Genomic DNA, 27,376 nt, shown 5'->3' on the forward strand with positions numbered 1-27,376 from the left:
CAAGAGTCAGACACTTAACTGACTGAGCTACCTAGGTGCCCCTTTTTCCATTTTTATTGCACTAGTATTCCAGCAATCTTTTGCACACCAAAAATAGTTCAAAATAGTTTTTAGTGGCTATACCTACCTTAGTATTATTTTACACTGCTTTCTCCCACACATCCAGTCCAAGACTCCTTCCATATTCAAAGATATACCATTGCCTAGCAAAACTGTTTTTTAATCTTCTGTATATATATATGCACCAGATACTAATTCTGTCCCTTTTTCTCTATTTTTCCTCTTATTTGTCCTTCAAGACCCAGATCAAGGATCAATTCCTTCTCTTTAGCTCCAGAGCAAATATCTGTGCAAATATCTGTTATAAAACCTATCACACATGATGTAATTAACTGTTGTTCACAATGGTCTGTCTTCCCGCTGGATTGACAGCTTCCTGAGACATGGAACTGTAATTGACCCCTATATCCCAGAACAATGCCTAACACTTAGTAGGCGCTGATTATTTGTTGACTGTAAGAGTTCAAGATTAGTAATATGAATAATGTTAACAAAATAGCATGTGCCAGATACATAAATATCAGAGACAAATTTGTATAGTTGTATTTCTTGCAAAATGCTTATCATAATATGATATATAATTTAATTTTGATGAAGTCATCTTGGACATTAAAATCTCACCAAAGAACATAGCAATAAATGTTTTTATTTCCTGACAAAACTGAGTATGTTAAACCTTTGGTTTAAAAACTTGTCTTTTTCCCTGAAGAATTAAAATAACTTACTTAAGTAATGCTATTAGGTATAGTTATAATCTACAATTTAAGAAAATGTGCTTATACTAGAAAAGAAAACTGAGAGAATTAAAACACAAAAAATTATTCATCAGCCATGTCTGTTTTGTAATCAGAACAGTAAGCTCTTTTGTTCAAAATCTTCTTTGTAACCTGACCAACATTCATTTGGATTAATCTTTTATTTTGCTTTATTTCCAAAGGATATCCATTACTTTGCACTAGATAAGGGTGAATTGGCACTAGCTGAAGTGGCAAGAAAAAGAGCTAGTGACATTGATGCAGAATCAATAACCTCTGGAGTTGGTAAGAATTAATGCTGGTTTTTTAAATGCTTTTTGTTTCAATCAATACTTACTCAGTATCATTTTATATTTATGTTTGTAAGGCACAGTTGGTTAATTTGAATTGCTTTCTTTGTAAAGAAAGTGACTTTTAAAAAAGAATTAAGCCTGGGTAAATAGTACAATATGGAATATGTAAGTGGGAACTGTGTTGTTATAAAATTAATAATCACTGATTGATCACCATTTAGCAAAAAGTCAAAAAGGCACTGTTTTTATAAGACTTTGGGGGAAGAATTTATCGTAAGTGCGGTTATTAATGTTAGCCAACACGAAATTTATATAGTTATTTATACACATAGACATGTCATATCTCAAAAGAATTCTGTCCTATATCAAAGTATTTAACATGGAATTTTAGGTTTGATGGGTGACTTGTTTTCTTTTAGAAGCTACTAGTCATTTTACAGTGTAGTCTTCCAAAGAAGACCAATCAGAAACCTAAATTTAATCTAAAGGTCCACTCAAAACTTTATTATATATAAAAATGATAAGTTTTAAAAACTATTACAATAGCAACATGAGCTTCCTTTTTCTAAACTTAGCTTGTCTAGTGTGACTAAATCTGGAATTACTGATCTCTGGACTTTCCAATTCCTATTCTTCCTGGTATTTACTATTTCTAGATTAGGCAAAGGACCCTCAGAATTGTAATCTAATTCACTTCTTTGTGGAACTCCTAAGAAATGAAGTTTTAATAGATTTCTACTTTGTAAGTTTGCCTCAAATTATTATAACAAGCCTCTCTATTGATTGATCATCTTTGTTTTTACAATGCTGTGGGCATCCAAAAGGAGCAGTTGTCAGCTTCTCTTTAACAATGGAGGTTTTGCATTTTAAAACTATTTAAAGTTACTAAGGGTGAAAAGGAAGGTGAAAAAATTATCACACAATTTCAGAAAAATTAAGAAACTCCACTATTCACCAGTATGCTTTCTGTGCCCTGTGAATGCTTTGATTGGATTACTATAGCCAGCTGATAGTTCCTAGCCAAAGAGCCTTTTTGAGCCCTGCCTCATTTCTGGCAAATATCTTTCTTCATTGAAACCCTGTTCCTCCCCACTTTTCAGCCTTTTTTTCAGGCCTTACCCTTTGACCTTGATTACTTTCCCTTAACAAAGATACCATTCAGTCACAACAGTAACTATCAAGAGGTGAACATTCAGATGGATGTTCTACTCCACTTTTATTCTAGAAAACTGGGGTGACTCCCCATTCAAAATTAGAAAAGGAATTAGGAAAGAATCTCTAGTTTCTTAATGGTAGTTTCTGTCTAGTTCTTCCATATAGCCCACATCATGCTGGGGAAAGCTAGTTTTCTCTCAAGTTTCTTCAATTAGTTCAACTCTGTTCTCTCAAACATTTCTGAAAGCAGTTAAGTTTTTGGCTTTCAAAAGTGTTCTTTGATGCAAGCAAGAAGATATATTATGTAAAATAACAAGAGTATTCAAGTTGAAGTATTTCAAGGGCACCTGGGTGGCTGAACAATTTGAAAGTTTTTTTATTTAAACTTTTTATTCTAGTATAATATACATACACAAAAGCATACACATCATAATCTTGACTCAACAGATTTTCACAAAGTAAACATTCTTGTAACCATTATCCAAAGCAAGTAACATACATTACCAGGACCACTCATGGCCTCTCATATCCACTTTAAGATACTGTATCCCAGCCCAACTGTCTTTACTTACAACACTATAGATTAGCTTTACCTTTCTTTCAAAATTTAAATAAGTGAAATATATATTATTCTTTTGTTTTGGACTCCTTTCACTCAACTTTATGAAGTTCTTTTATATTGTTGTAAATGTTTGTAATTCTTTTTTATTGCTATGTAATAGTAATCCAACAGATGATTATATACAATTTTATTCATGCCAGATATTTGAGTTCTTTGAAGTTTGGGGCTTATTGTGAATAGTGTTGCTATCAGTGTACTTGTGTTTATCTCTCAACAGATGTATACACAGATATACTGGGTATATGCTTAAAAGTGGATATGCTGAGACACAGGATATATTTGTACATTCAGCTTTAGTAGTATAGGAGAGAAAAAAATTTTCCTCCATCCCTCAAGGTTTTTCCACCAGGACTAAAAATCAAATTTACACCTGATTAATAGAGAAACTAATGATGTGCTATATGTTGGCTAGTTGTATTTAAATTAAAAAAAAATTCAAGGGGAAAAAAAGACTAATTAATAGAAAATGAAACATGGTTTAATAATATATATTATATATATTATACATTTAATTATATATATATATATATATATATATATATTCTGTATATACGGGAGAGACCCAGAAAAACTGAGTATCTCACCAAACTACCTGAAGCCATCACCTTAAATACCATCTCCATCTAAAGACAAAAGAATATGGTAGAGGATCAGTTATGGGAGGTTACCATAAAGGAAAAAAAAAAAAAAAACAATAAAAAGAGCTAAAGTTGTCATGCAGATTTAAGTTCATGCCTCTCCACTGATAGCAGTTTCTAGGCATCTAAGAGCCACTCCCTTCTTCCTGATACTGAAGGAGATACCCTTACAAATGGAGATTTCCCCTATACATGGAAGTGTCTCTTACGGAACAGAAACTTGGATTTCAGAGATATTCTGTGTCTACAGTTTTTTAGAAAATACTAGCTTAGAATAATCAGTATGCCAAAGAGGCATATCTTTTTTAAAATAAAGTTTATATATTCTTATTTTTTAAAGTCTTTACTTAAATTCCAGTTAACAGGGACGCCTGGGTGGCTCAGTTGGTTAGGTGTCTGCCTTCAGTTTGGGTCATGATCCCAGGGTCCTGGGATCAAGTCCCACATCAGGCTCCTTGCTCGTCAGGGAACCTACTTCTCTCTCTCCTTCTACCTGCTGCTCTGCCTACAAGTGCTCTCTCTCTGTCAAATAAATAAGATCTTTAAAAATAAATAAATAAATAAATAAATAAATAAATAAATTCCAGTTAATATACACTGGTGTAATATTAGATTTTTTTTTAAGGCTGAGTAATATTCCATTGTGTGTGTGTGTATGTGTGTGTTACACACACACATACATACATACATATACATACATACACCACCTCTTTATCCATTCATCAGTCGATAGACATTTGGGTTCTTCCCATAATTTGGCTGTTGTTGATAATGTCACCATAAACATTAGGGTACACATACCCTTTCAAAGAAGTATTTTTGTATTCTTTGGATAAATATCTAGTAGTGTGATTGCTGGGTCATAGGGTATTTCTATTTTAAATTTTTTGAGGAACTTCCATCCTGTTTTCCAGAGTGGCTATACCAGTTTGCATTCCCATCAACCCACCAGTGCAAGATGGTTCCCCTTTCTCCACATCCCAAAGATGCATCTTAATGATGGAAAAATGTACTCCCCTACTGTAGCTATTTCTAGTTTTCCTGAGGATCTGTAACAGTTTATCTTCTCACCAGTTGTGCATAACAGCAGAGCTTGCTCCATCCTCACTGATGTATGATAAGGTCTCTCTTTTGCATTTTAGCCATTCTGGTGGGGAAGGCAGTACTATTTAGTAAATGTTATAGTGTATATATAGAGAGAGTGTTCCTGGGCTCTCTACTTCGTTGGTCTCTTTGTACTTGCACAAATATCTGTGTTTTTTTTTTTTTAATTGAAGTATAGTTGACACACAACTATAACTATCATCTATCACCATACAATACTATTACGATATCATTGACTAGATTCCCTATACCTTTCATCCTATGACTTCTTCACCCTGTAACTGGAAGCCTGTATCATCCTCTCCCCCTTCACTCATTTGCCCATCCCCCACCCACAACCCCTCTGGCAACCCTCAGTTTTTCTCTGTAGTTATGGTTCTGTTTCTGCTTTTTGTTTTTTAGATTCCACGTATTTATCTATGTCTGACTTACTTCACTCAGCATATTCTCTAGGTCCATCCATGCTGTCTCAAATAGTAAGATCTTACTCTTTTATGGTTGAGTGTGTGTATGTATATGTGTATGTGTATATACACATTTATCTATTCATCTGCACATGGGCACTGGGTTTGTTTTCAAAATTTGGGTATTATAAATAATGCTGCAATTCACAGGGGTACATGTATCTTCTCAGGTTAATGTTTCATTTTCGTTAGTTAAATACCCAGTAGTAGAGTTACAGACCATACAGTATTTTTATTTTTAACTTTCTGAGAAACACCCATATAGTTTTCTACAGTGGCTCTACCAACTGACCATCCCACCAAGAGTGCATGAAGTTTCCTTTATCTACTCTTCCTCAACAGCACCTATTTTTTTAGCATTTTGATTAGACCCATTCTGACAGGTGTAAAGTGATATCTCATTGTGGTTTTGATTTGCATATTCCTGTTGGTTAGTAATGTTGAGATCTGTTTCACGTACCTGTTACAAGCCATCTGTTTGTCTTCTTTGAAAAAAAAAATCTGGAAGGTACTCTTTCCATTTTTTTTTATTGACATATAATGTATTATTTGCCCCAGGGGTACAGTTCTGTGAATTTTCAGGCTTACACATTTCATAGCACTTATGATAGCACATATCCTCTCCAATGTCCATAACCCAGCCACCCTATCCTAACCCCCCCACCTCCCAGCAACCCTCAGTTTGTTTTGTGAGATTAAGATTCTCTTATGGTTTGTCTCCCTCCCAATCCCATCGCATTTCATTTTTTCCCTCCCTAGCCCCCATGACCCCCGCCCTGCCTCTCAAATTCCTATCAGAAAGATCATATGATATTTTTTTCCTCTGAATGACTTATTTCAGTTAGCATGATACCCTCTAGTTCCATCCACGTCATTGCAAATGGCATGTTTCTTTGGATGGCTGCATAGTATGCCATTATTTATATACCCCATCTTATTTATCCATTCATCTGTTGATGGATACCTAGGTTCCTTCCATAGTTTGGCTATTGTGGACATTGCTGCTATAAACATTCGAGTGCACGTGCCCCTTCGGATCACTACATTTGTATCTTTAGGGTAAATACCCAGTACTGCAATTGCTGGGTTGTAGGTAGCTCTATTTTCAACTTTTCCAGGAGCCTCCATGCTATTTTCGAATGGCTGCACCAGCTTGCATTCCCAATAATGTAGGAGGGTTTCCCCTTTCTCCACATTCTTGCCAACACCTGTCATTTCTTGAGTGGTTAGTGTTAGCCATTCTGACTGGTGTGAAGTAGTATCTCACTGCAGTTTTGATTTGTATTTCCCTGATGGCAAGTGATGTAGAGCAACTTTTCCATGTGTCTGTTGGCTGTTGAGCAACTTTTCCATGTGTCTGTTGGCCATTTGGATGTTTTCTTTGAAGAACTGTCTGTTTATATCTTCTGCCCATTTCTTGATTGGATCCTTTGTTCTTTGGGTGTTGAGTTCAGTAAGTTCCTTATAGATTTTGGATACTAGCCCTTTACGTAATGTGTTCTTTGTGAATATCTTCTCGCATTCTGTCAGTTGTCTTTTGGTTTTGTTGACTGTTTCCTTTGCTGTGCAAAAGCTTTCGATCTTGATGAAGTCCCAGTAATTCATTTTTGCCCTTGCTTCTCTTGCCTTTGGCAATGTTTCTAGGAAGAAGTTCCTGTGGCTGAGGTGAAGAGGTCGGTGATTGTGTTCTTCTCAAGGATTTTGATGGATTCCTCTCACATTGATGTCTTTCAGCCATTTTGAGTCTATTTTTGTGTGTGGTATAAGGAAATGGTCCAGTTTCATTCTTCTGCATGTAGCTGTCCAATTTTCCCAACAAAATTTGTTGAAGAGACTTGTCTTTTTTCCGTTGGACATTCTTTCCTGCTTCATCAAAAATTAGTTGACCATAGAGTTGAGGGTCCATTTCTGGGTTCTCTCTTCTGTTCCATTGATCTATGTGTATGTTTTTATGCCAGTATCATAAGGTCTTAATGATCACAGCTTTGTAATAGAGCTTGAAGTCTGGAATTGTGATGCCACCAACTTTGGTTTTCTTTTTCAACATTCCTCTGGCTATTCAGGGTTGTTTTTGGTTCCATATAAATTTTAGGATTATTTGTTCCATTTCTTTGAAAAATTTGATGGAATTTTGCTAGGGATTGCATTAATTGTGTAGATTGCTTCAGATAGCATAGACATTTTCACAATATTTGTTCTTCCAAACCATGAGTATAGAATGTTTTTCCATTTCTTTGTGGCTTTCTTGATTTCTTTCATGAGTACTGTATAGTTTTCTGAGTAAAGATTCTTTGCCTTTTTGGTTAGGTTTATTCCTAGGTATCTATGGTTTGGGGTGCAATTGTAAATGGGAACAACTCCTTAATTACTCTTTCTTCTGTCTTGCTGTTGGTAAATAGAAATGCAACTGATTTCTGTGCATTGATTTTATATTCTGACACTTTACTAAATTCCTATATGAGTACTATCAGTTTTGGAATGGAGTCTTTTGGGTTTTCCACATCAAGTATCATGTCATCTGCAAAGAGTGGGAGCTCAACTTCTTCTTTGCTGATTCAGATGCCCTTAATTTCTTTTTGTTGTCTGATGGCTGAGGCTAGGACTTCTAGTACTATGTTGAATAGCAGTGGTGATAGTGGACATCCCTGCTGTGTTCCTGACTTTTGCAGAAAAGTTCTCAGTTTTTCCTCATTCAGAATGATATTTGCTGTCGGTTTTTCATAGATGGCTTTGATGATATTGAGGTATGTACCCTCTATCCCTACACTCTGCATAGTTTTGATCAAGAAAGTATGCTGTACTTTGTCAAATGCTTTTTCAGCATCTATTGAGAATATCATGTGGTTCTTGTTCTTTCTTTTATTAACGTATTGTATCACATTGGTTGATTTGCGGATGTTGAACCAATCTTGCAGCCCTGGAATAAATCCCACTTGGCTATGGTGAATAATCCTTTTACTGTACTGTTGGATCCTATTGGCTACTATTTTGGTGAGAATTTTCGCATCTGTGTTCATCAAGGATATTGGTCTGTAATTCTCTTTTTTCATGGGATCCTTGTCTGGTTTGGGGATCAAGGTAATGCTGGCCTCATAAAATGAGTTTGGAAGTTTTCCTTCCATTTCTAGTTTTTGGAACAGTTTCAGGAGAATAGGTATTAATTTTTCTTTCAATGCTTGGCAGAACTCCCCTGGGGAGCTGTCTGGCGTGGGCTCTTGTTTATTGGGAGATTTTTGATGACTGCTTCAATCTCCTTACTGGTTATGGGTCTGTTCAGGTTCTCTATATCTTCCTGGTTCAGTTGTGGTAGTTTATATGTCTCTAGGAATGCATCCATTTCTTCCAGATTGTCAAAATTGCTGGCGTATAGTTGCTCATAATATGTTCTTTGTACTTCTTTGTACTTCTTTGGTGTTTGTACTTCTTTGGTGTTGGTTGTGATCTCTCTTTTCATTTTTGATAAGTCTGGCCAGGGGTTTATCAATCTTACTCTTTCAAAGAACCAGCTCCTAGTTTTGTTGATTTGTTCTATTGTTTTTGGGTGTGTGAGTTTGTTTCTTTCTATTTCATTGATTTCTGCTCTGATCTTTATGATGTCTCTTCTCCTGCTGGGTTTAGGCTTTCTTTGTTCTCCAGCTCCTTTAGGTGTAGGTTTAGGTTGTGTATTTGAGATCTTGTTTCTTGAGAAAGGCTTGTATCACTATATATTTTCCTCTCAGGACTGCCCTTGCTGTGTCCCACAGATTATCATTTGTTCCCATCAATTTTTCCAATTCTTCCTTAATTTCCTGGTTGACCCATCCATTCCTCATTAGGATGCTCTTTAGCCTCCATGTATTTGAGTTCTTTCCAACTTTCCTCTTGTGATTGAGTTCTAGCTTCAGAGTATTGTGGTCTGAAAATAGTCAGGGAATGATCCCAATCTTGTGGTACTGGTTGAGACCTGATTTGTGACCCAGGATGTGATCTATTCTGGAAAATGTTCCATGTGCACTAGAGAAGAATGTGTATTCTGTTGTTTTGGGGTGGAATGTTCTAAATATATCTGGGATGTCCATCTGGGCGCCTGGGTGGCTCTGTGGGTTAAGCCTCTGCCTTCAGCTCAGGTCATGATCTCAGGGTCCTGGGATCAAACCCCACGTCAGGCTCTCTGCTTAGCGGAGAGCCTGCTTTCCCCCCTCTCCCTGCCTGCTGCTCTGCTTACTTGTGATCTCTCTCTGTGTCAAATGAATAAATAAAATATTTTATTAAAAAAAGCCTTTATTTCCTTGTTAATCTTTTGCTTAGATGATCTGCCCATTTCAGTGAGGGGGATGTTAAGGTCCCCTACTATTGTTGTATTATTGTCAATGTGTTTCTTTGATTTTGTTATTAATTGGTTTAGTTGGCTGCTCCCTTGTTAGGGGCATAGATATTTAAAATTGTTAGATCTTCTTGTTGGACAAACCCTTTGAGTATGATATAGTGTCCTTCCTCATCTCTTATTATAGTCTTGGCTTAAAATCAAATTTATCTGATATAAGGATTGCCACCCCAGCTTTCTTTTGATGTCCATTAGCATGGTAAATTGTTTTTCACCCCCTCACTTTAAATCTGGAGATGTCTTTGGGTCTAAAATGAGTTTCTTGTAGAAAGCATATCGATGGGTCTTGTGTTTTTTTGTTTGTTTTATCCATTCTGATGACCTGTGTCTTTTGATTGGGGCATTAGCTTGTTTTTACATTCAGAGTACCTATTGAGAGATATGAATTTAGTGCCATTGTAACTAAGATGACTGTTACTGTATATTGTCTCTGTTCCTTTCTGGTCTATGTTACTTTTAGGCTCTCTCTTTGCTTAGAGGACCCCTTTCAATATTTCCTGCAGGGCTGGTTTGGTGTTTGCAAATTCTTTTAATTTTTGTTTGTCCTGGAACCTTTTTATCTCTCCTATTTTCAATGAAGCCTAGCCGGATATAGTATTCTTGGCTGCATATTTTTCTCATTTAGTGCTCTGAGTAGATCATGCCAATCCTATCTGGCCTGCCAGGTCTCTGTGGATAGGTCTGTTGCCAATCTAATACTTCTACCACTGTATGTTACAGACCTCTTGTCCCAAGCTGCTTTCAGGATTTTCTCTTTGTCACTTATATTTGTAAGTTTTACTATTAGATGACGGGATGTGGACCTATTTCTTTTGAATTTGTGAGGGGGGGTTCTCTGTGCCTCCTGGACTTTGTGGCTTGTTCCCTTCACAAAGCTCTGTGCTAGATTTAGGATATATTTTGATCTATAAGAAGAAATTGTATCCCAAAATTAAAAAAAAAAAACAAAACCTATATGCATTACAAGAAATAACATTAAATACAATGAAGGTGTAAAATATAACAATGACAATTTAAAAAGATTTTTACAAAGACATTGATAAAATAGTTTAAAAAATTAAAACAGGAAAGAGGAAAAAATTTTTAAAAATAGAATAAGAAAAAATAAAATTAAAAAAATTTAACTTCAAAAGACTAAAGGATCATGGAAAAAAAAAAGCCATGAATTCTATGTGTTGCTTTCCCCTGGAGTTCCACAGTTCTTATTGATCGGTGAACTTGGGGCTTGGCTGGATGTTCTTACTGATCTTCTGGGGGAGGAGCCTATTGCAGTGATTCTCAAAGGTGTTCCTGTTTGGGTTCACTCAGTAGCTTTTGTTCCCTGAATGCTTTCTGTAGAACTTTGGGGGACAGGAGTAAAGATGGCGACCTCCCAATCTCTGGCCCCATAGGAGCTGAGAGCTTGGGGCCCCACTCCTCAGTGCGCCCTCAGAGAAAAACTACCAGTCCCTCCCATCTCCCCGGTCTCCAGCTACACTCTGTGCTCACCCAACCTGTGACCGAGTGCTTCTGTCTCTGGTGCATGGCTCCGTTTTGAGTCTCCAAACCCAGCAGATTACTGCAGCGCGTTCCCACACTGCTCCACCTGGAGGAGGAAGGAGGGGGTCTCCCAGGATCTGCTGCTTGTGGGGTTCCTGCTCAAAGAGCAGTGGCCCAACTGTGCCTTGGATCACCGTTTAAGGTAACCCCAAGCCGAGAGTCCACTGCTCGACTCTGTCTCTGCAGTTGGCTTCCCCACTCCAATACCTAGGAGCTCTGCTTCACTCAGATACCTGGTCTTTCTGTGACCCCATGGGTCCTGAGACCACACTGTCCCACAAGGGCTCTACCCTGCAACTTAGCCTCTGGAGCAACGTCCCTCAGAGCAGGCTTCTAAAAGTTACAATTTTGTGCTCTGCTGATCTCTCACTTGCTGGGAGTCAGCCCCACCCCCTGCAGTCTATCTTTCCGACCCTTGGGATTCACTTCTCTGCACATCCTACCTTCTGGAAAGTGGCCAATTTTCTGTTCCTAGAATTGCTGCTCCTCTTCTATCTCCTTTTGAGTTTGTAGGTGTTCAAAATGGTTTGATATCTATGTAGTTGAACTCCTGGGACTTGATGATATCTCAGTCTCCTACTCATCTGCCATCTTGCCCTTTCCCTCACTCTTTCCATTTTTTAACTGGATTGTTTGATGGGCTTTTTTGATGGTGGGTTATATACATTCTTAATATATTTTGAATATTAACTCCTTGTCAGATGGATTATTGCAAATATCTAATCCCATTCAGTAAGTTGCTTTTTGTTTGTGGATTTTTTTTTTTTTAATGAAAAAGCAATAGTTTTTCATTTTGGTGTAGTCCAATAGTTTATTTTTACTTCTGTTTCCCTTGTCTGAGGGACAGATTTAGAAAAATACTGCTAAGGCTGCTATCAAAGAAATTATTACCGGTGTTTTCATCTAAGGTTTTATGGTTTTAGGTCTAACATTTAGGTCTTTAATCCAGTTTGAGCTTATTTTTTGGTATGGTTTAAGGAAGTAGTTCAGTTTCATTCTGTTGCATGTAGCTATCCAGTTTTCTAGCACCATTTGTTGAAGAGACTGTCTTTTCTCCATTGTACATTCTTTTCTCCTTTGTTGAAGGTTAACTTACCTTGTAATTGTGGGTTTATTTCTGGGCTGTCTATTCTATGTCATGGATCTATCTGTCTGTTTTTGTGTCAGTAGTACCATACTCTATCTTGAAATCTTGGATTGTGACACATCTCAAGATTGCTTTGGCTATACAAGATATATTGCTGTTCTATACCAATTTTCAATTATTCTAGTTCTGTGGGGGGGAAACTGTTGGTATTGATAAGGATTGCATTGAAACTGTAGACTGCTTTGGGTATTATAAGCATTTTAACAATATTGGTTATTCTAATCCATGAGCCTTGAATATCCCCATTTTTTTATGTCATCTTCAATTTCTTTCATCAACATTTTATAGTTTTTTAGAGTGTAGCTCTTTCACCTCCTTGGTTAAGTTTCTTCCTAGGTATTTTATTTTTTTAGTACCATTGTAAATGTTTTTTTTTTTTTTTTCAATTTCTCTGCCACTTCATTATTAGTATATAGAAATGCAACTGATTTCTGTGTATTAATTTTGTGTCCTGCTATTTTACTGAATTTATCATTTCTAGTAGTTTTTTTGGTGGAGTCTTTAGGGTTTTCTATACATAGTATCATATCATCTGCAAATGGTGACATTTTAACTTATTCCTTACCAACTTAGATGCCTCTTATTTTTCTTGTCTGATTGCTGTGGCTATGACTTCCAATACTGTGTTCAATGAAAGTGGTGAGAGTGACATCCTAGTCTTATGAAAAGTTTTCAGCATGTCACCATTGCGTATGTTTGCTGTGGGGTTTTCATATACAGCCTGTATTATGTTGTGGCATATTCCCTGTAAACCTACTTCAGAGCTTTTATCAGAAACAGATGTTGAATTTTATCAAATGCATTTTTTACATCTATTAAAATGACCATATGGTTTTTATCCTTCATTTAATCAATGTGGCTTCACACATAGGTGTGCAAATATTAAAGCATTCTTTGCCTTCCTGGAATAAAGTCCACTTAATTATAGTGAATGATCCTTTTAATGTATCATTCAATGCTGTTTGCTAATTTTGTGGAGCGTTTATGCATCTTTGTTCTTCAGAGTTACTGGCCTATAGTTCTCTTATTTGTAGTGTGTTTGGTTTTGGTATCAAGGTATGCTGGTCTTGTAGAATATATGTGCAAGTTTTCCTTCCTCCTCTGTTTTTTTGGAATAGTTAAGGAAAATAGGTACTCACTATTTTTTTAAAAGATTTTACATTTTTTTTTTTTTATTTGAGAAAGAGACTGAGAGAGCACAAGAGGGGGCGTGGAGCAGGAAAGGGACAAACAGAGTCCACACTAGGCACAGAGCCTGATGTGGGGCTCATTCCCAGAACCCCGAGATCATGACCCAAGCCAAAACCAAGAGTTGGATCAACTCAAGTGACTCAAGTGACTGAGCCATACATTACAGACTTCTTTAAACATTTGGTAGAATTCACCTGCAAATCCATCTGATCTTGGACTGTTGTTAATTGGGAGTTTTTTAAATTATGGATTCAATTTTGTTATCACTAATTGGTCTGTTCAGATTTTCTATTTCTTCTTGATTCAGTTTTGGAAGATTATGTATCTAGGAATTTATCCATTTCTTCTAGGTTGTCAATTTGTTGGCATATAATTTTTTGTAGTAGTCTCTTCTAATCTCTTGTATTTTTGTAATAGTTTGTTACCTCTCCTCTTTTACTTCTGAATTTGTTTATTTGGATCCTCTCTTTTTTTCTGATGAATCTGGCTAGAAGTTTATCAATTCTGTAGATCTTTTCAAAAAACAGCTCTTGGTTTCACTGATATTCTTTTTTTCTTTTTAGTCCTTATTTCATATATTTCTGTTCTGATCTCTATTTTTCCCTTCTTTAAACTCATCTTAGGTTTTCCTTGTTCTTTTTCTAGTTCCTTGTAATTGTAAAGTTACATTGAGATTGTTCTTGTTTCTTGATGTATTTCAGTATTGATATAAATCTCCCTCTTGGAACAGTTTTCATTGTGTCTCAATGATTTTGAATGCTTGTGTTTTCATTTTCACTTATTTCCATTTTTTTAATTTCCTGTTTGATTTTTTTGCTGTTGACCAACTGTTTGTTTTGTAGCATGTTGTTTAGCTTCTACATATTTTTTTTCCAGTTTTTTTTCTTGGTTGATTTCTAGATTCATAGTGTTGTGGTCAGAAAAGATGTATATGATACCTATCTTCTATTTATTGAGACTTGTTTTGTGGGGCACCTGGGTGGCTCAGTGGGTTAAGCCTCTGCCTTCGGCTCGGGTCATGATCTCAGGGTCCTGGGATTGAGCCCCATATTGGGCTCTCTGCTCAGCGGGGAGCTTGCTTCCCTCCCTCTCTCTGCCTGTCTCTCTGCCTACTTGTGATCACTCTCTCTGTCAAATAAATAAATAAAATCTTAAAAAAAAAAAAAAGAGACTTGTTTTGTGGCCTACCTTGTGATCTGAGAAAATGTTCCATGTGTACGTGAAAAGAATGTGTATTTTGTTGGTTTTGGATGGAATGTTCTGTACATATCTGTTAAATCCATTTGGTCTCATTTATTTTTTTAAAGACACTTTTTCTTTTACAGTTTTTTTTTTTTAATTCCAGCTAGTTAACATACAGTGCAATATTAGTTTTAAATGTTGAATTTAGTGGTTCATCACTTACAATACTCAGTGGTCATCACAAGTGCCTGCCTTAATTCCTGTCACGTGTTTAAACCCCCACCACTACGCTTCCAGTAACCATCATTTTGTTCTCTATAGTTAAGAGTCTGTTTCTTGGTTTGCCTCTCTTTTCCCCCATATTCATTTGTTTTGTTTCTTAAATTCCACACATGAGTGAAATAATGTATTTGTTTTTCTCTGACTTATTTCACTTAGCATAATACTTTTAGCTCCATCCATGTTGTTGAAAATGGCAAGGTCACATTCTTTTTGTTGACTGAATAATATTCCATACCATACCATACCATACCACCTGTTCTTTATCCATTCATCAGTTGATGGATATTTGGGCTCTTTCCATAATTTGGCTATTGTTGACAATTCTGCTATAAATATCAGGGTGTATGTGTTCCTTTGAATTAGTATTTTTGTATATTTGGGTTAATCGTAGTAGTACAATCACTGGATCATAAGGTAGTTCTATTTTTAACTTCTTGAGGAAACTCCATGCTGTTTTCCAGAGTGGCTGCACCAGTTTGCATTTCCACCAGCTAAGACACTGTTTTCTTATTGGTAGTCTGTCTGGATGATCTATCTTTTGATGTAAGTGGGGTAATAAATTCCTTTATATTACTATAAATATGGGTTTGTGGTTACCAGGAAGTTCATATATAACACCCTATGTACATAGAAGTCTGTATTAAGTTCATGGTAACTTAGGTTCAAACACATTCTAAAAGCATTTTTGGAATGCCTGTGTGGCTCAGTCAGTTAAGCATCTGCCTTGGGCTTGGGTCATGATTGTAGGGACATGGGATCAAGTCCCACATCAAGCTCCTTGCTCAGCAGGGAGCCCGCTTCTCCCTCTGCCTGCCACTCCCCTGCTTGTGTTCTCTCCCTCTGACAAATAAATAAAATCCTTTTTTTTTAAAGCACTTTTAACTACCCCTTCCATGTTTTATGTATATGTTATTAGGTACTGCACTTTTAAATTCATATGTTTCTTCTAAGTGTGGCCTTTGTCACTTAAAGAAGTCCATTTAACATTTCCTGTAAGGCTAGTTTAGTGGTCATGAACTTTTTAAACTTTTGTTTGCTTGGGAAACACTTTCTTCTCTCCTTCACTTTTGAATAACCTTGCTGGGTAGGATACACTTGGTTGCAGGTTTTTCCTTTCAGCATTCTGAATATATAATGCCACTCTTGTGACCTGCAAAGTTTCTGCTGAAAAATGAACTGTTAGCCTTCTGGGGTACCTTGTGTATAACTTTTCTCTTAGTCCCTTCAAATTCTGTCTTTAATCTTTGATATTTTAAATATTATAATTGTGGTGCGGATCTCCTTGGACTCATCTTGTTTGGAATTCCTTCTGCTTTCTGAACCTGGCTGTTTCCTTCCCCAGGTTAGAGAAATTTTCATCTATTTCTTCAAATAAGTTTTCTTTCTTCTCCTTCTGGGATAATGTGAATCTTTGTTTACTTGATATTATCCAAGAGATCCCATAACCTATTCTCATTTTTTAAAATTCCTTTTTTCAGGCGCCTGCGTGGCTCAGTTGGTTGAGTGACTGCCTTCAGCTCAGGTCATGATCCCGAACTTCCAGGATCGAGTCTCACATCGGGCTCCCAGCTCCTTGGGGAGTCTGCTTCTCCCTCTGACCTTCTCCTCTCTCATGCTCTCTCTCACTCATTCTCTCTCAAATAAATAAATAAAATCTTTTTAAAAAATTTTTTTAAATAAATAAAATTCCTTTTTTCTTTATGCTGCTCAGATTGGGTGCTTCCCATTACCATGTCTTCTAGATCACTGATCCATTCTTTTGCATCCACAAAACTATTGATTTCCTCCAGTATATTTTTCATTTCAATTATTGTATTCAGTTCTGATTGGTTCTTTCTCATATTTTCTATCTCTTTGTTGAAGTTCTCAGTTCCTCCACTCTTCTCTTCATACAGTGAACATCTTGATGAACATTACTTTAAATTCTTTATCAGGCATGTTGCTTATCTGTTTCTTTTACTTTTTCTGAAGTTTTTGTCTTGTTCTTTCATTGAGGGCATATTTTTCTGTCTCCCTATTTTGGGTGACTTTTTGTGGCTGCTCCTATGAATTATGCAGAGCAGCTGCTTCTCTGAAATGTGAAGGATGGTCTTGTGTATGATTGTACCTTGCGTAAGTTGTGTGTGCCTCGTAACTTTGAATCACTGGGTGGCACTATGGCTGGCATGAGTTAGGCATCACAGGACACTCCATGCTGGGGTTCCTCCAGTGGGGTGGCCATATCTGAAGGGGGCATGGGCTGGGACAGTCCCAAGATTCTGCACACAAGAGAGTGCTCTGGCAGAAGAGCTGAAGCAGATCCAAGCTATGGTGTCCTGGGGTGCTCTGGGCATGGGGACACCCTGGCAGGGCAGCTGGATCCAAAGCAGCTATGAGCCAGAAAGTGCTGATGAACTCTGAGCCAGAGTGTTCTAGGATGCATTGTGTCCATGCCATCTTGGTGACATGCTAGAGCTGCAGTATGTACTGCATTAGGGCCACCTTGGAATGACCAGGGCTGATGTGAGCAGGGGCACAGAGCCCACAGAAGTGGTAGGCCATCTAGGGTACATGGATCCTAGTCCTATGCACACTATCAAGGTGGAAGGGGAATGCAAACCTTGGTGCTCACCAGCCTCTCTGACCCAGATAGAGTTCTGGCAGCTCCTCCACCATTTGGTAGGGTTTTAGGGCTAGTTCCTTTATATTTTAGACACTCTTTTAAAGGATGGCTTTTTTTGTTTTTTCTGTGCCCCAGGGTGTCCAGGGCTAGAGTGGGCTAGGTACCCAAAATTCACTGAGATTGTAAACTTACTATAGCATGCAGACCCTGCTCCACTCTGTGCCATCAAGGTTGAGGAGAGCATAAACCATGGCAGTCTTCTGCCCCTTTGACCTGGAAAGAATTCCAGCAGCTCCCCTACTGTTTGGGAAAGTTCTAGGGCTTATTCACTTGTATTCTAGTTACCCTTTTTTAAGATTTTTTTTTTTTTTTTTTTTTTTAAGAGAGAGTGAGTGAGTGTGTGTGCATGAGCAGGCAGGGCAGAGGGAGAAGCAGACTCCTGGCTGAGGATGGACCCCGATGCGGGACTCAATCCCACGACCCTGGGATCATGCTCTGAGCCAAAGGCAGAAACTTAACCAACTGAGCTGCCCAGGTGCCCCTCTAGTTACCCTTCTAACCTGCAGCTTTTGTTCTGCACCATAGGGCAGATGAATCTGCATATGGTCTCTGAACACTATTCCTCCCCACTGCTATTTGTAGCACCAGAAGTGGGTGGTCCTTTCATTGCCATGTCTCTATCTTGCCATTGTCTATGTAGTCACTCTCTTATTGTGAAGAAACTAAACTGTTCTACCAGTCCTCAGTTCTTCAGGAGGAATTGCTGTATAAATAGTACAGATTTGGCATGTGTGGAGGGTAATTCAGGGTCTCCCTACATCGCCATCTTGGACTCAGTATGCCACTGTTTAAGGAATTCTGGCTTTAAATCTTTATGTATTTATTAAAATATTGTTGACATATATTAGTTTAAGGTATACAACATAGTTATTCAACAATTATATACATTACAAAATGATAAGCATGGCTAGTGTACTCTATCACTGAGCAAACTTATTACAATATTATTCACTATATTCTCTATATACTTTTCATGCTTGTGACTGACTGACTTTACAAATGGAAGTTTGTAGTTCCTAATCTCTTTCAGTTATTTTGATTTTTCCTACCCACCTCCCTATGGCAACCACCAATTTCTTATCTGTATTTATGTGTCAGTTTCTTTTGTTTGTTCAGTTGTTTTGTTTTTTAGATTCCACATATAAATGAAATTATGTGGTATTTGTCTTCACTTAGCATGACACCCTCTAGGTTCATTCATGCTGTCTCAAATGGCAAGATTTCATTTTTTTTGTTATGGTTCAGTAATACTCTTGTGTGTATGTGTGTGTGTACACACATGCATACATACACACAAATCACATTGTATTTATCCACTCATCTATCACATACTTGCACTGCTTCTATATCTTGGCTATTATAATTAATTCTGCAAAAAAGAGGTACATAAATCTTTTTAAATTATTATTTTCACTTTCTCCAGAAAAATACTCTGGAAAATACTTAAAAAAAAATTTTTTTATGAACCTCCATACTGTTTCTCATAGTGGTGACACCAGTTTACATCCCACCAACTGTACATGATGATTCTCCTTTGCCCACATCCTCACCAACACTTTTGTCTTTTTGATACTAACCATTCTAATTGGTTTGAAGTAATATCTCATTGTGGTTTTTTTATTCCTCTGATGATTAATGATGATGAGCATCTTTTCATGTGTGTTTTGGCTGTATGTCTTCATGGAAAAATGTCTGTTCAGGTCTTCCACCCATTTTTAATCAGATTATTTGGGGTTTTGGGGGGGTGGGTCATATGAATTCTCTATATATTTTGGATGTTAACCCCTTATCAGATATATCATTTGCAAATACCTTCTCCCATAGACTAGGTACTCTTTATGTTCTGTTGATGGTTTCCTACACTATGCAAAACCTTTTTAGTTTGATGTAGTCCCCATTGTTTATTTTTGTTTCTGTTGCTTGGGGAGAAAAGAATTATCCAGAAAAATACTGCTAAGGCTGTTGTCAAAGACATTACTAGCTATGTTTTCTTTGGGAAGCTTTATGGTTTCATGTCCCATATTTAGGTCTTTCATCCGTTTTGAGCTCATTTTTGAGATAAACTGGTCGAGTTTCCTACCACCATTCATTGAAGAGACTGTCTTTTCCTCATATATTCATGCCTCCATTGTCAAAGATTAGTTGACCATATAAGTGAGCACTTATTTCTGGGCTCTCCATTCTCATGGATATATCTGTCTGTTTTTGTGCCCCTACCATACTATTTAGATTACTATAGCTTTATAGTAACTTAAAATCTGGGATTGTGAAAAATATTGGTATTTTGATAATGATTTGATTGAATATGTAGGTTGCTTTGGATATTATGGACATTTTAACAATATCAGTTCTTCCAATCCATGAGTATAAGTATTTTTCCATTTATTTATGTCATTGTAAATTTCTTTCATCAGTGTTGCACAATTTACAGAGTACAGGTCTTTCACTTCCTGGGTTAAGTTTATTTGTAGCTATTTTAATTTTTGCTGAAATTGTAAATGGTATTATTTTCTTAATATCTCTGATCGCTCCTTATTAGTATATAGAAATGCAGCAGATTTCTGTATATTTAGTAACCTGGGACTTTACCAAAAATTTATTAATGAATTTAATAGAGTTTTTAGGGTTTTCTATATAATATCAGCTATAAATACAGAGTTTTACTTCTTCCTTACCAATTTGGATGCCTTTTATTTCCCTTTCTTGTCTGATTGCTGTGGCTACTAATTCTAGTGTTGTGTTGAATAAAAGGAGTGAGAATGGATATGCTCATCTTGTTCCTGATCCTAGAGCTAATTTCACTATTGAGTATGAATTAGCTGTGGCTTTTTTGTATATGGCCTTTATTATGTGGAGGTATGGTCCTTCTGTATCCACTTTGTTAAAAGAGTTTTTGTCATGAGTGGATATTGCACTGTGTATATGTTTTTTCTGTATTTTTTGAGATGATCATATGATTTTTTTAATCACTTTGTTAATGTGGTTTATCACATTGGTTCATTTGTGAATATTGAATCACTCTTGCATCCCTGGAATAAATGCCACTTGATCATGGCAAATGATCCTTTTAAAAATGTTTTAAATTTAACTTGCTAATATCTGTTGAAGATTTTTGTCTCTATATGCATTAGGGTATTGGCTTAAATTTTTCTTTTTTGGTAGTATCTTTGTTTAGTTTTGGTATCAGGGTAATGCTGGCCCTGTAGGATGAATGTGGAAGTTTTCCTTCCTCTTCTATGTTTTGGAAAAGTTCAAGAAGAATATTAATTCTTCTTTAAGTATTTGGTAGAATTCACTGTGAAGTCATCTTGTTCTGGACTTTTGTTTGTTGGGAGTTTTTTCATTACTGATTCAGTTCCATTGCCAGTATGTTCAAATTTTGTTCCTGAATGAGTTTTGGAAGATTATATGTTTCTAGGAATTTATCCATTTCTTCTAGGTTGTCCAATTTGTTAGCATTTAATTTTTCATAATACTCTTATAATCCTTTATAATTCTGTGGTATCAGTTATATTTCCTCCTTTATTTCTGATTTTGAGTCCTCTTTTTTCCTTGATGAACCTGGCAAAAGGTTTATCAATTTTGTTGATCTTTTCAAAAAACAAGTTCCTGGTTTCATTGATGTTTTCTGTTGTTTTGCAGTCTGTATTTCATTTACTTCTGCTCTCATCTTTACTATTTTCTTCTTTCTAGTTTTAGATTTTGTTTTTTTTCTGGCTTTTTTAGGTATAAAATTAGGTTGTCTGAACTTTTTGTTTCTTATGGTAGGCCTATATAATTCTGAAGTTCCTCCTAGAACAGGTTTTGCTGCATCCCAAAGATTTTGAACTGTTGTGTTTTCATTTGTTTTTTTCTTCTTTGATTTTTGTTGACTAATTGTTTTGCAGCATATTGTTTAGCCTCCGTATATTTGTGTTTTTCCGGGTTTTTTTATGATTGATTTCTAGTTTCATAGTGTTGTGGTAAGAAAAGATCAAAAGATAATCCATCTTATGTTTATTGAGACTTGAGGCCTAACTTACTGCCATTTTGTTACTTGTTTTCTAGTTTCTAGTTCTCTGTTCCTTCTCTTGTGATTTCATGGCTTTCTTTCATGTTATGCTAGGCTTTATTTTTTGTGTATTATAGATTTTTGATATATGGTTACCACTAGCTTCATATTTAATGTTTTAAATATATATAGCAGTGTATATTAAGTGGATGTTTGTAGAAGCCCAGACACATTCTAAAAACACTAAATTTGTAGCCCCCCCATTGTTTTATGTATATGAGATCATATTTTACCATTTTTGTGTGTATCTTGACTGTTTTTTGTAGATATATTTGTAGATATATATATTTTTTGTAGATATATTTGATCTGATTTTGTGTTTTAACCTTCATCCTGGTTTTATAGTTGATCCTCTATTATCTTTACTGTGTGTTTACTTTTACCCATAAAATTTTTACCATTAAAATTGTCTTATTTCTAGTTATGGCCTTTTATTTCTACCAAAGAATTCCCTTTAACATTTCTTATAAATCTAACTCTCTGTTTGTATTAGAAAATCAGGTACATTTCCTGGTCTTGAAAGTAGTGGCCTTGTGGAGGAAGAGGTCCTGTGGTGCTCTATAGTGCATTCCCCATTGGTCACTAGAACCAGGCACTCCAGGGATGTTTGCTATGTGGGCCACATGCACCCTGCTATTGTGACTTAGCCATGTTTGCCTTCAGACCAGCCTGGTGACCCACTTTGCCTGCTGTGGGTGCACCAGACAGGGATTGGTCTCTTTGCTGTTGTGAGCCCACTGTGGGCCTGTAGGTGGGTAGGTGGGCAGGCTCAGAGATCAAGTTAGCTGTCTGTAATTAGCCCCTGCACAGCTGCAGGTACACTGAATGGCAGATATTGCTTTCTGCATGGCTGAGAGGCTTTTGTTGATGGGCAAAGGGAGCAGTCAGACTAGATATCTGCAATTGCAGGTGTACCAAGCAGCAGGGCTTTTTCCCTGCACGGCCACTTAAAGGCTCAGCTGTTGGAACTGCTGGCACATGGGTGTATGGGGTTATCTACACTCTCACCAGGGCAGGTGTCACTTTGCAGTGGTGCTGGTCCCTGCCAGGGCTATTTGCAGGATTTGGCAGAGCAGAAGCCACTTTGGGGGGATGCCTGTTGAGGCAGGTGGGTCTATGTGGAACACAGGGTGGGCTTGCCAGTGCTAGCAAGGTAGGTGGAGAGTGTTACCACTGGCTCCCACAAGTGCCCCCCTAGTTGGGAGAGAGGAAGATAAAGGACACCTCCCAGCAGTTTTGCTACTGGAGAAATATCCTGAAGAGTCCCTTCCCTTTCAGTACATGTTCTGAGATTAGTAAATAAATCTTTGTGTATACTTCAGGCATTTTTCAAACTGCTGCTTCTATGCTGTGTCTCTGGCCAAGTTATTATACTCCCTCTTTAAGGGTGGGGACTGAGTTTACTGTCATCCTTCAGCATTCCCAGAATTAAGCCCACTGATTTTAAAAGCACCCAGATTTAAGCTGCACTGATTTTAAAAGCTCCTAAAATTAAGCCTCACTGGTTTTAGAAGTTAGATGTTATGAGGACTCATCTTCCCAGTGCCTGGATGCCTGATGTGGGGTCTGATCCTCTCCTTTCTCTCTGATTTTGGTGTTCCTCTGATTTGTGTCTAGTCTCGCTGGGGGTTTGGTTCCCAGCTGAGTCTCTGCCCCTCCTACCCTTTATGATGTGGCTTCCTCTCTACAGGTTAACTGTGGAAGGTCTGTTCTGCCAATCTGCAGGTTGTTTTCATAGTTAGGTGCTTAAATGTAGCTGCTAGCTCAGTGTTCATGGGATGAGATCCTCCTCCAGATCCTCCTACTCCACCAACTTCCTTGAACCTCAACTTTACCAGGTATTTTAAGTGAAATTGCACTAACCTAATATTGACATGTTTACAGTATTGACTGTTGCAGCCGTGAATGTGCTCTCTCTCCTCATTTAAAAAGTCTTTGATGTTTATCAATGATATCTGGTAATTTCTCATAGCTGTCTAATATTTCTTATATTTATTCCTCTGATCTTGTGTTGTTTTTCAAAAACTTCAATGAGATATAATAGACATAAAACATTGTGTAAGTTTCAGGTGTACAACATGTTTCCAATACAAATAAACTTAAGTATGATTACCACCATAGTGGTATTAGCTAACACCTCTAGCAACACATGATTACCTTTTTGTGATGAGACTTAACTCTTCTCTTTTAGCATTTTTAAATAAAATATAAAACAATTAACTGTAATCACAATGCTGTGTATTACATTCCCCAAGACCTATTTATAAGTGGAAATTTACCACTTGATCAACATCTTAATTCTGCCACACCCACCCCCTGGCAATCAATGTTCAACTAATTCTGTAAGTTAAGGTTTTTAAGACTCTGCATGTTAAGTGGAACAGTGTTTGTCTTCCTCTGTCTGCAAACTTATTTCACTTAATATAATGCTCTCAAGGTTCATCCATGTGGTTGTGAATGGCAGGATTTCCTTCTTCTCATGGCTCAATTTATACATATATATCAACTGGTATATACACACATATATACATACTTATTGCATCTTCTTTATCCACTCATCCACTGATGGACACCTAGGTTCTTTGCCTGTCTTGGTTATTGTGATTAATGCTGCAATAAACAGGAGTGCAGATATTTTTCATTTCCTTTGTATATATACCAAAAAGTATGACTGCAGGATTACATGGTAGTTCTGTTTTCAACTTATTAAGGAACCCCCATATTGTTTTCCACAGTAACAGCACCAATTTATATTCTCACCACCACAGTTCCCTTTTCTCTGTATCATCACCAACACTTATTGTCTATTCTCTTTTTGATGACAGCCATTCTAAAAGGTATGTAGTGCTATCTCATTGTGGTTTTGATTTGCATTTCCCTGATGATTAGCGATGTTGAGCACATTTTCAAGACCTTGTTAGCCTTCTGTATGTCCATCTTCTGCTAATATTTTATTCAGATTGGGTTTCTTTGTTGTTATTAAATTGTGAGTTCCCTGCATATTTTGGATATTCTTATCAGATATATCATTTGCAAATAATTGGCTTTTCATTTTTGGACTGTTTCTTTTGCTGTGCAACAGTTCTTTAGTTTGATGTAGTTCCACTTATTTACTCCACTTATTTATTTTTGCCTTTGTTACTTACACTTTTGGTATCATTTAGAAAAAAATCATTGCCAAGACCCATGTCAAAGAGCTTTTTTCCCTGTGTTTTCTTCTAGTTTTTGTTGTAAGACTACACCTACGTTAAGAAAGTCTGGGAAGCATGTTTAGTGGGTAATCATACACCCAGTGAAACACCTGTATTTATAAAAGTAATAGCCATTCAAGGGGAGAGCTAGCAGTTTATGTGTTACAATGAGATTTGTAGAATAGTACTTAGCAGAAGAAAACAGCAAAATGGGGAATGATTTTCTTCTCTATAATCCACATAGTCACAGAAATGGAAATATTTTTAAAACCCTATTCAAAGACAATTTGCTGTGGCACTTAATGTGCCTGTCTACATATCTGCATATAAAGAAATTCTTCCAAATGCATCGTCTTTCCAAATATACTTATTGTATATGATCTTTCATATCTCTGCTATAAAGGCTATAAGGTTTATAATTTACCATCGCCCTTTAAAATATATTTCGAACTTCTGATATAAAAGCTGATTTGTGCTTAATGGAGAAATTTAAAGAAGGCAATATTAAATATATAGTATAAAAGATAAAGAATACTCATTATCACTGAGAGAAAACTGATAAACTCTGCTTTTTACTAAGCATATATTTAACAAAATTCAAATCATTTATTTTCCTTTTCATTAACCAACAGTAAATTGTGATGGTGTTCCCATATCATTAAAAATCATTCACAAGCCTGATTTTTAATGCTATCTTCTTAACTTGGTCTTTTTGACTTTACTATAAATTCATGGTACCAGATAAAATTTGTATAAAATATGCAGTACATGATACATAAATGAAGGCAAAACTTTGCTCTTAAAATACCTCATTATTTATATAAAAAGCTTCTAAAATTAATCTACGAAAGAAGCTTTAAATTCTACAATTTAAAAATTGAACCATGAGAGACTATGGACTCTGAAAAACAATTTGAGGGTTTTGAAAGGGAGGGGGTTGGGAGGTTAGGGGAACCTGGTGGTGGGTATTGTGGAGGGCACATACTGCATGGAGCACTGGGCGTGGTGCATAAACAATGAAATCTGTTACACTGAAAAGAAATTAAAATTTTTAAAAAAAGGAAAAAAAAATGGGTTTAACTGTTTACCTACCCTGCTTGAGAGGCCACATTCTGTTGCTTGTTTGACTTAGAAGATTCGTTCATGCCAACCTACTTTTTGCTCCACTTCACCTATCTCTTCTTTATTGTGTCATGATGTCAGTTTTGATCTATACCTTCCTATCTCTAGTCATCTTTGCCTAAAGATATAATCCTAAACCCTTCATGATTATAAGCAACATCAAAGACTAACTGCTTTGCTTAGCTGCAGAGGCCTCTACAAGACTTTTACTTGTATAACTTAAAAGAGACTTATAGTTTTCAGTAAAGTTCTTTAGAATGCGTGTATATCCAACCTTTGTTGCTTTCTTTGTGGCAACATAACACTGTCAGTCACAAAATTTGACATGTTAAATAATACCAGTACTTAATTACCTCAAGTATAGATTTTCTCTAAATTAGTATTTATTCTCAGGTCAGACCTTTCCATCATTTAAACAGTTAAACAGTATTTAGAATTCTAAAATATGTTAACTATATAATGAAACAAGATGTCATCTTTTTTCAGAACTTACCTAGTCATAAATTGACACTTGCAAAAGATATTAGTAGTCTTTTCCTGTGGACAAGGGTGCAAATATTACACTATTTGGGCTTTAACCCTATTTTTCTCCTTTTCAGAAAGGAGTCAGTGTTTCAAGTATTCTTCTGCTTTATTTATTTTCAGAATAGTAAACTGTGCTGATCCAGGCTGCAAATAAAAAATAATGAAGAAATTTACTTGAGGATTAGTGTGTAATATTAAGAATAAACAGAATATGTCCTAATTTGGCCAGTGTAGAGTACAACAAAAGTATCTTCTAAGTAATCCCAAAATGTGGATAGACATACAGTTATATGCTATAAACTTTAAGAATACCAGGGTGTGGTAGTCAGGAAAATTAAGTTCTAGTTTTGGCTAAAACTAGTCAAGACTAACCATCTAACATTTCAAAAGTCACTTTTTTGTGTCTTAGTTTGCTCATATATAAAATATAAGGAGACAGACCTAGAAGAGTCTAAATCTTTTCAGCACTAAAATGTTATACATATGATTAGATGACCAGGTAGAATCCAATCAAGATTCTAAAGAATTCTAGACAACATACAACTCTAAAAAAAAAATCATTTATTCATATCTACCTAATTGTACAAACCCATATTGAAAAAACTTAGCAGGGGAATTGCTTTATTCAAAGGTTCTTTTGGTTTAAATCCTCTTATATAATGTTTGTTTTGATACAAGAAATTTCAGTATAAAGTAACATCAAGGTGCCAAAGCAGAAAAGCTAATATAGAAACCGAATGATTCCTAAATAAATGCTGATTTCACATATTAGCTGACAAAAATCATAAAATTATTAGTTTACTTTTGAGCTGAATTTGGATCTCTTACACTTATTTTGCATGTATAAAATTCTCTATGTAATGTGTCAGAATTTATATCAATTCTTAAGGTCATCTTCCTGTACCCTTACCATGTGCCCTGGAAACCACTGTTCACAAAACAATCTGTTATATACTTGGTCTATAAGGCTTATGAGTTAAAAACATGTTTTATCAAAATACCTCCTTTTAACCATTTTAAAGTTTACAAA

At 36.3% G+C, this 27,376-nt stretch overlaps 1 protein-coding gene across 1 annotated transcript in view; it reads left to right on the forward strand.

Moving 5' to 3' along the window:
• Nucleotides 1-27,376, forward strand: part of WDPCP (WD repeat containing planar cell polarity effector) — a 347,887-nt gene that overhangs the window by 204,456 nt on the left and 116,055 nt on the right. Inside the window, 1 exon segment of the mRNA XM_047744384.1 lies at nt 998-1,100. Within this exon segment, the coding sequence (XP_047600340.1) occupies nt 998-1,100 (103 nt within the window).

Source organism: Lutra lutra, chromosome 9, assembly GCF_902655055.1.
Source record: "Lutra lutra chromosome 9, mLutLut1.2, whole genome shotgun sequence".
Taxonomy (NCBI): domain Eukaryota; kingdom Metazoa; phylum Chordata; class Mammalia; order Carnivora; family Mustelidae; genus Lutra; species Lutra lutra.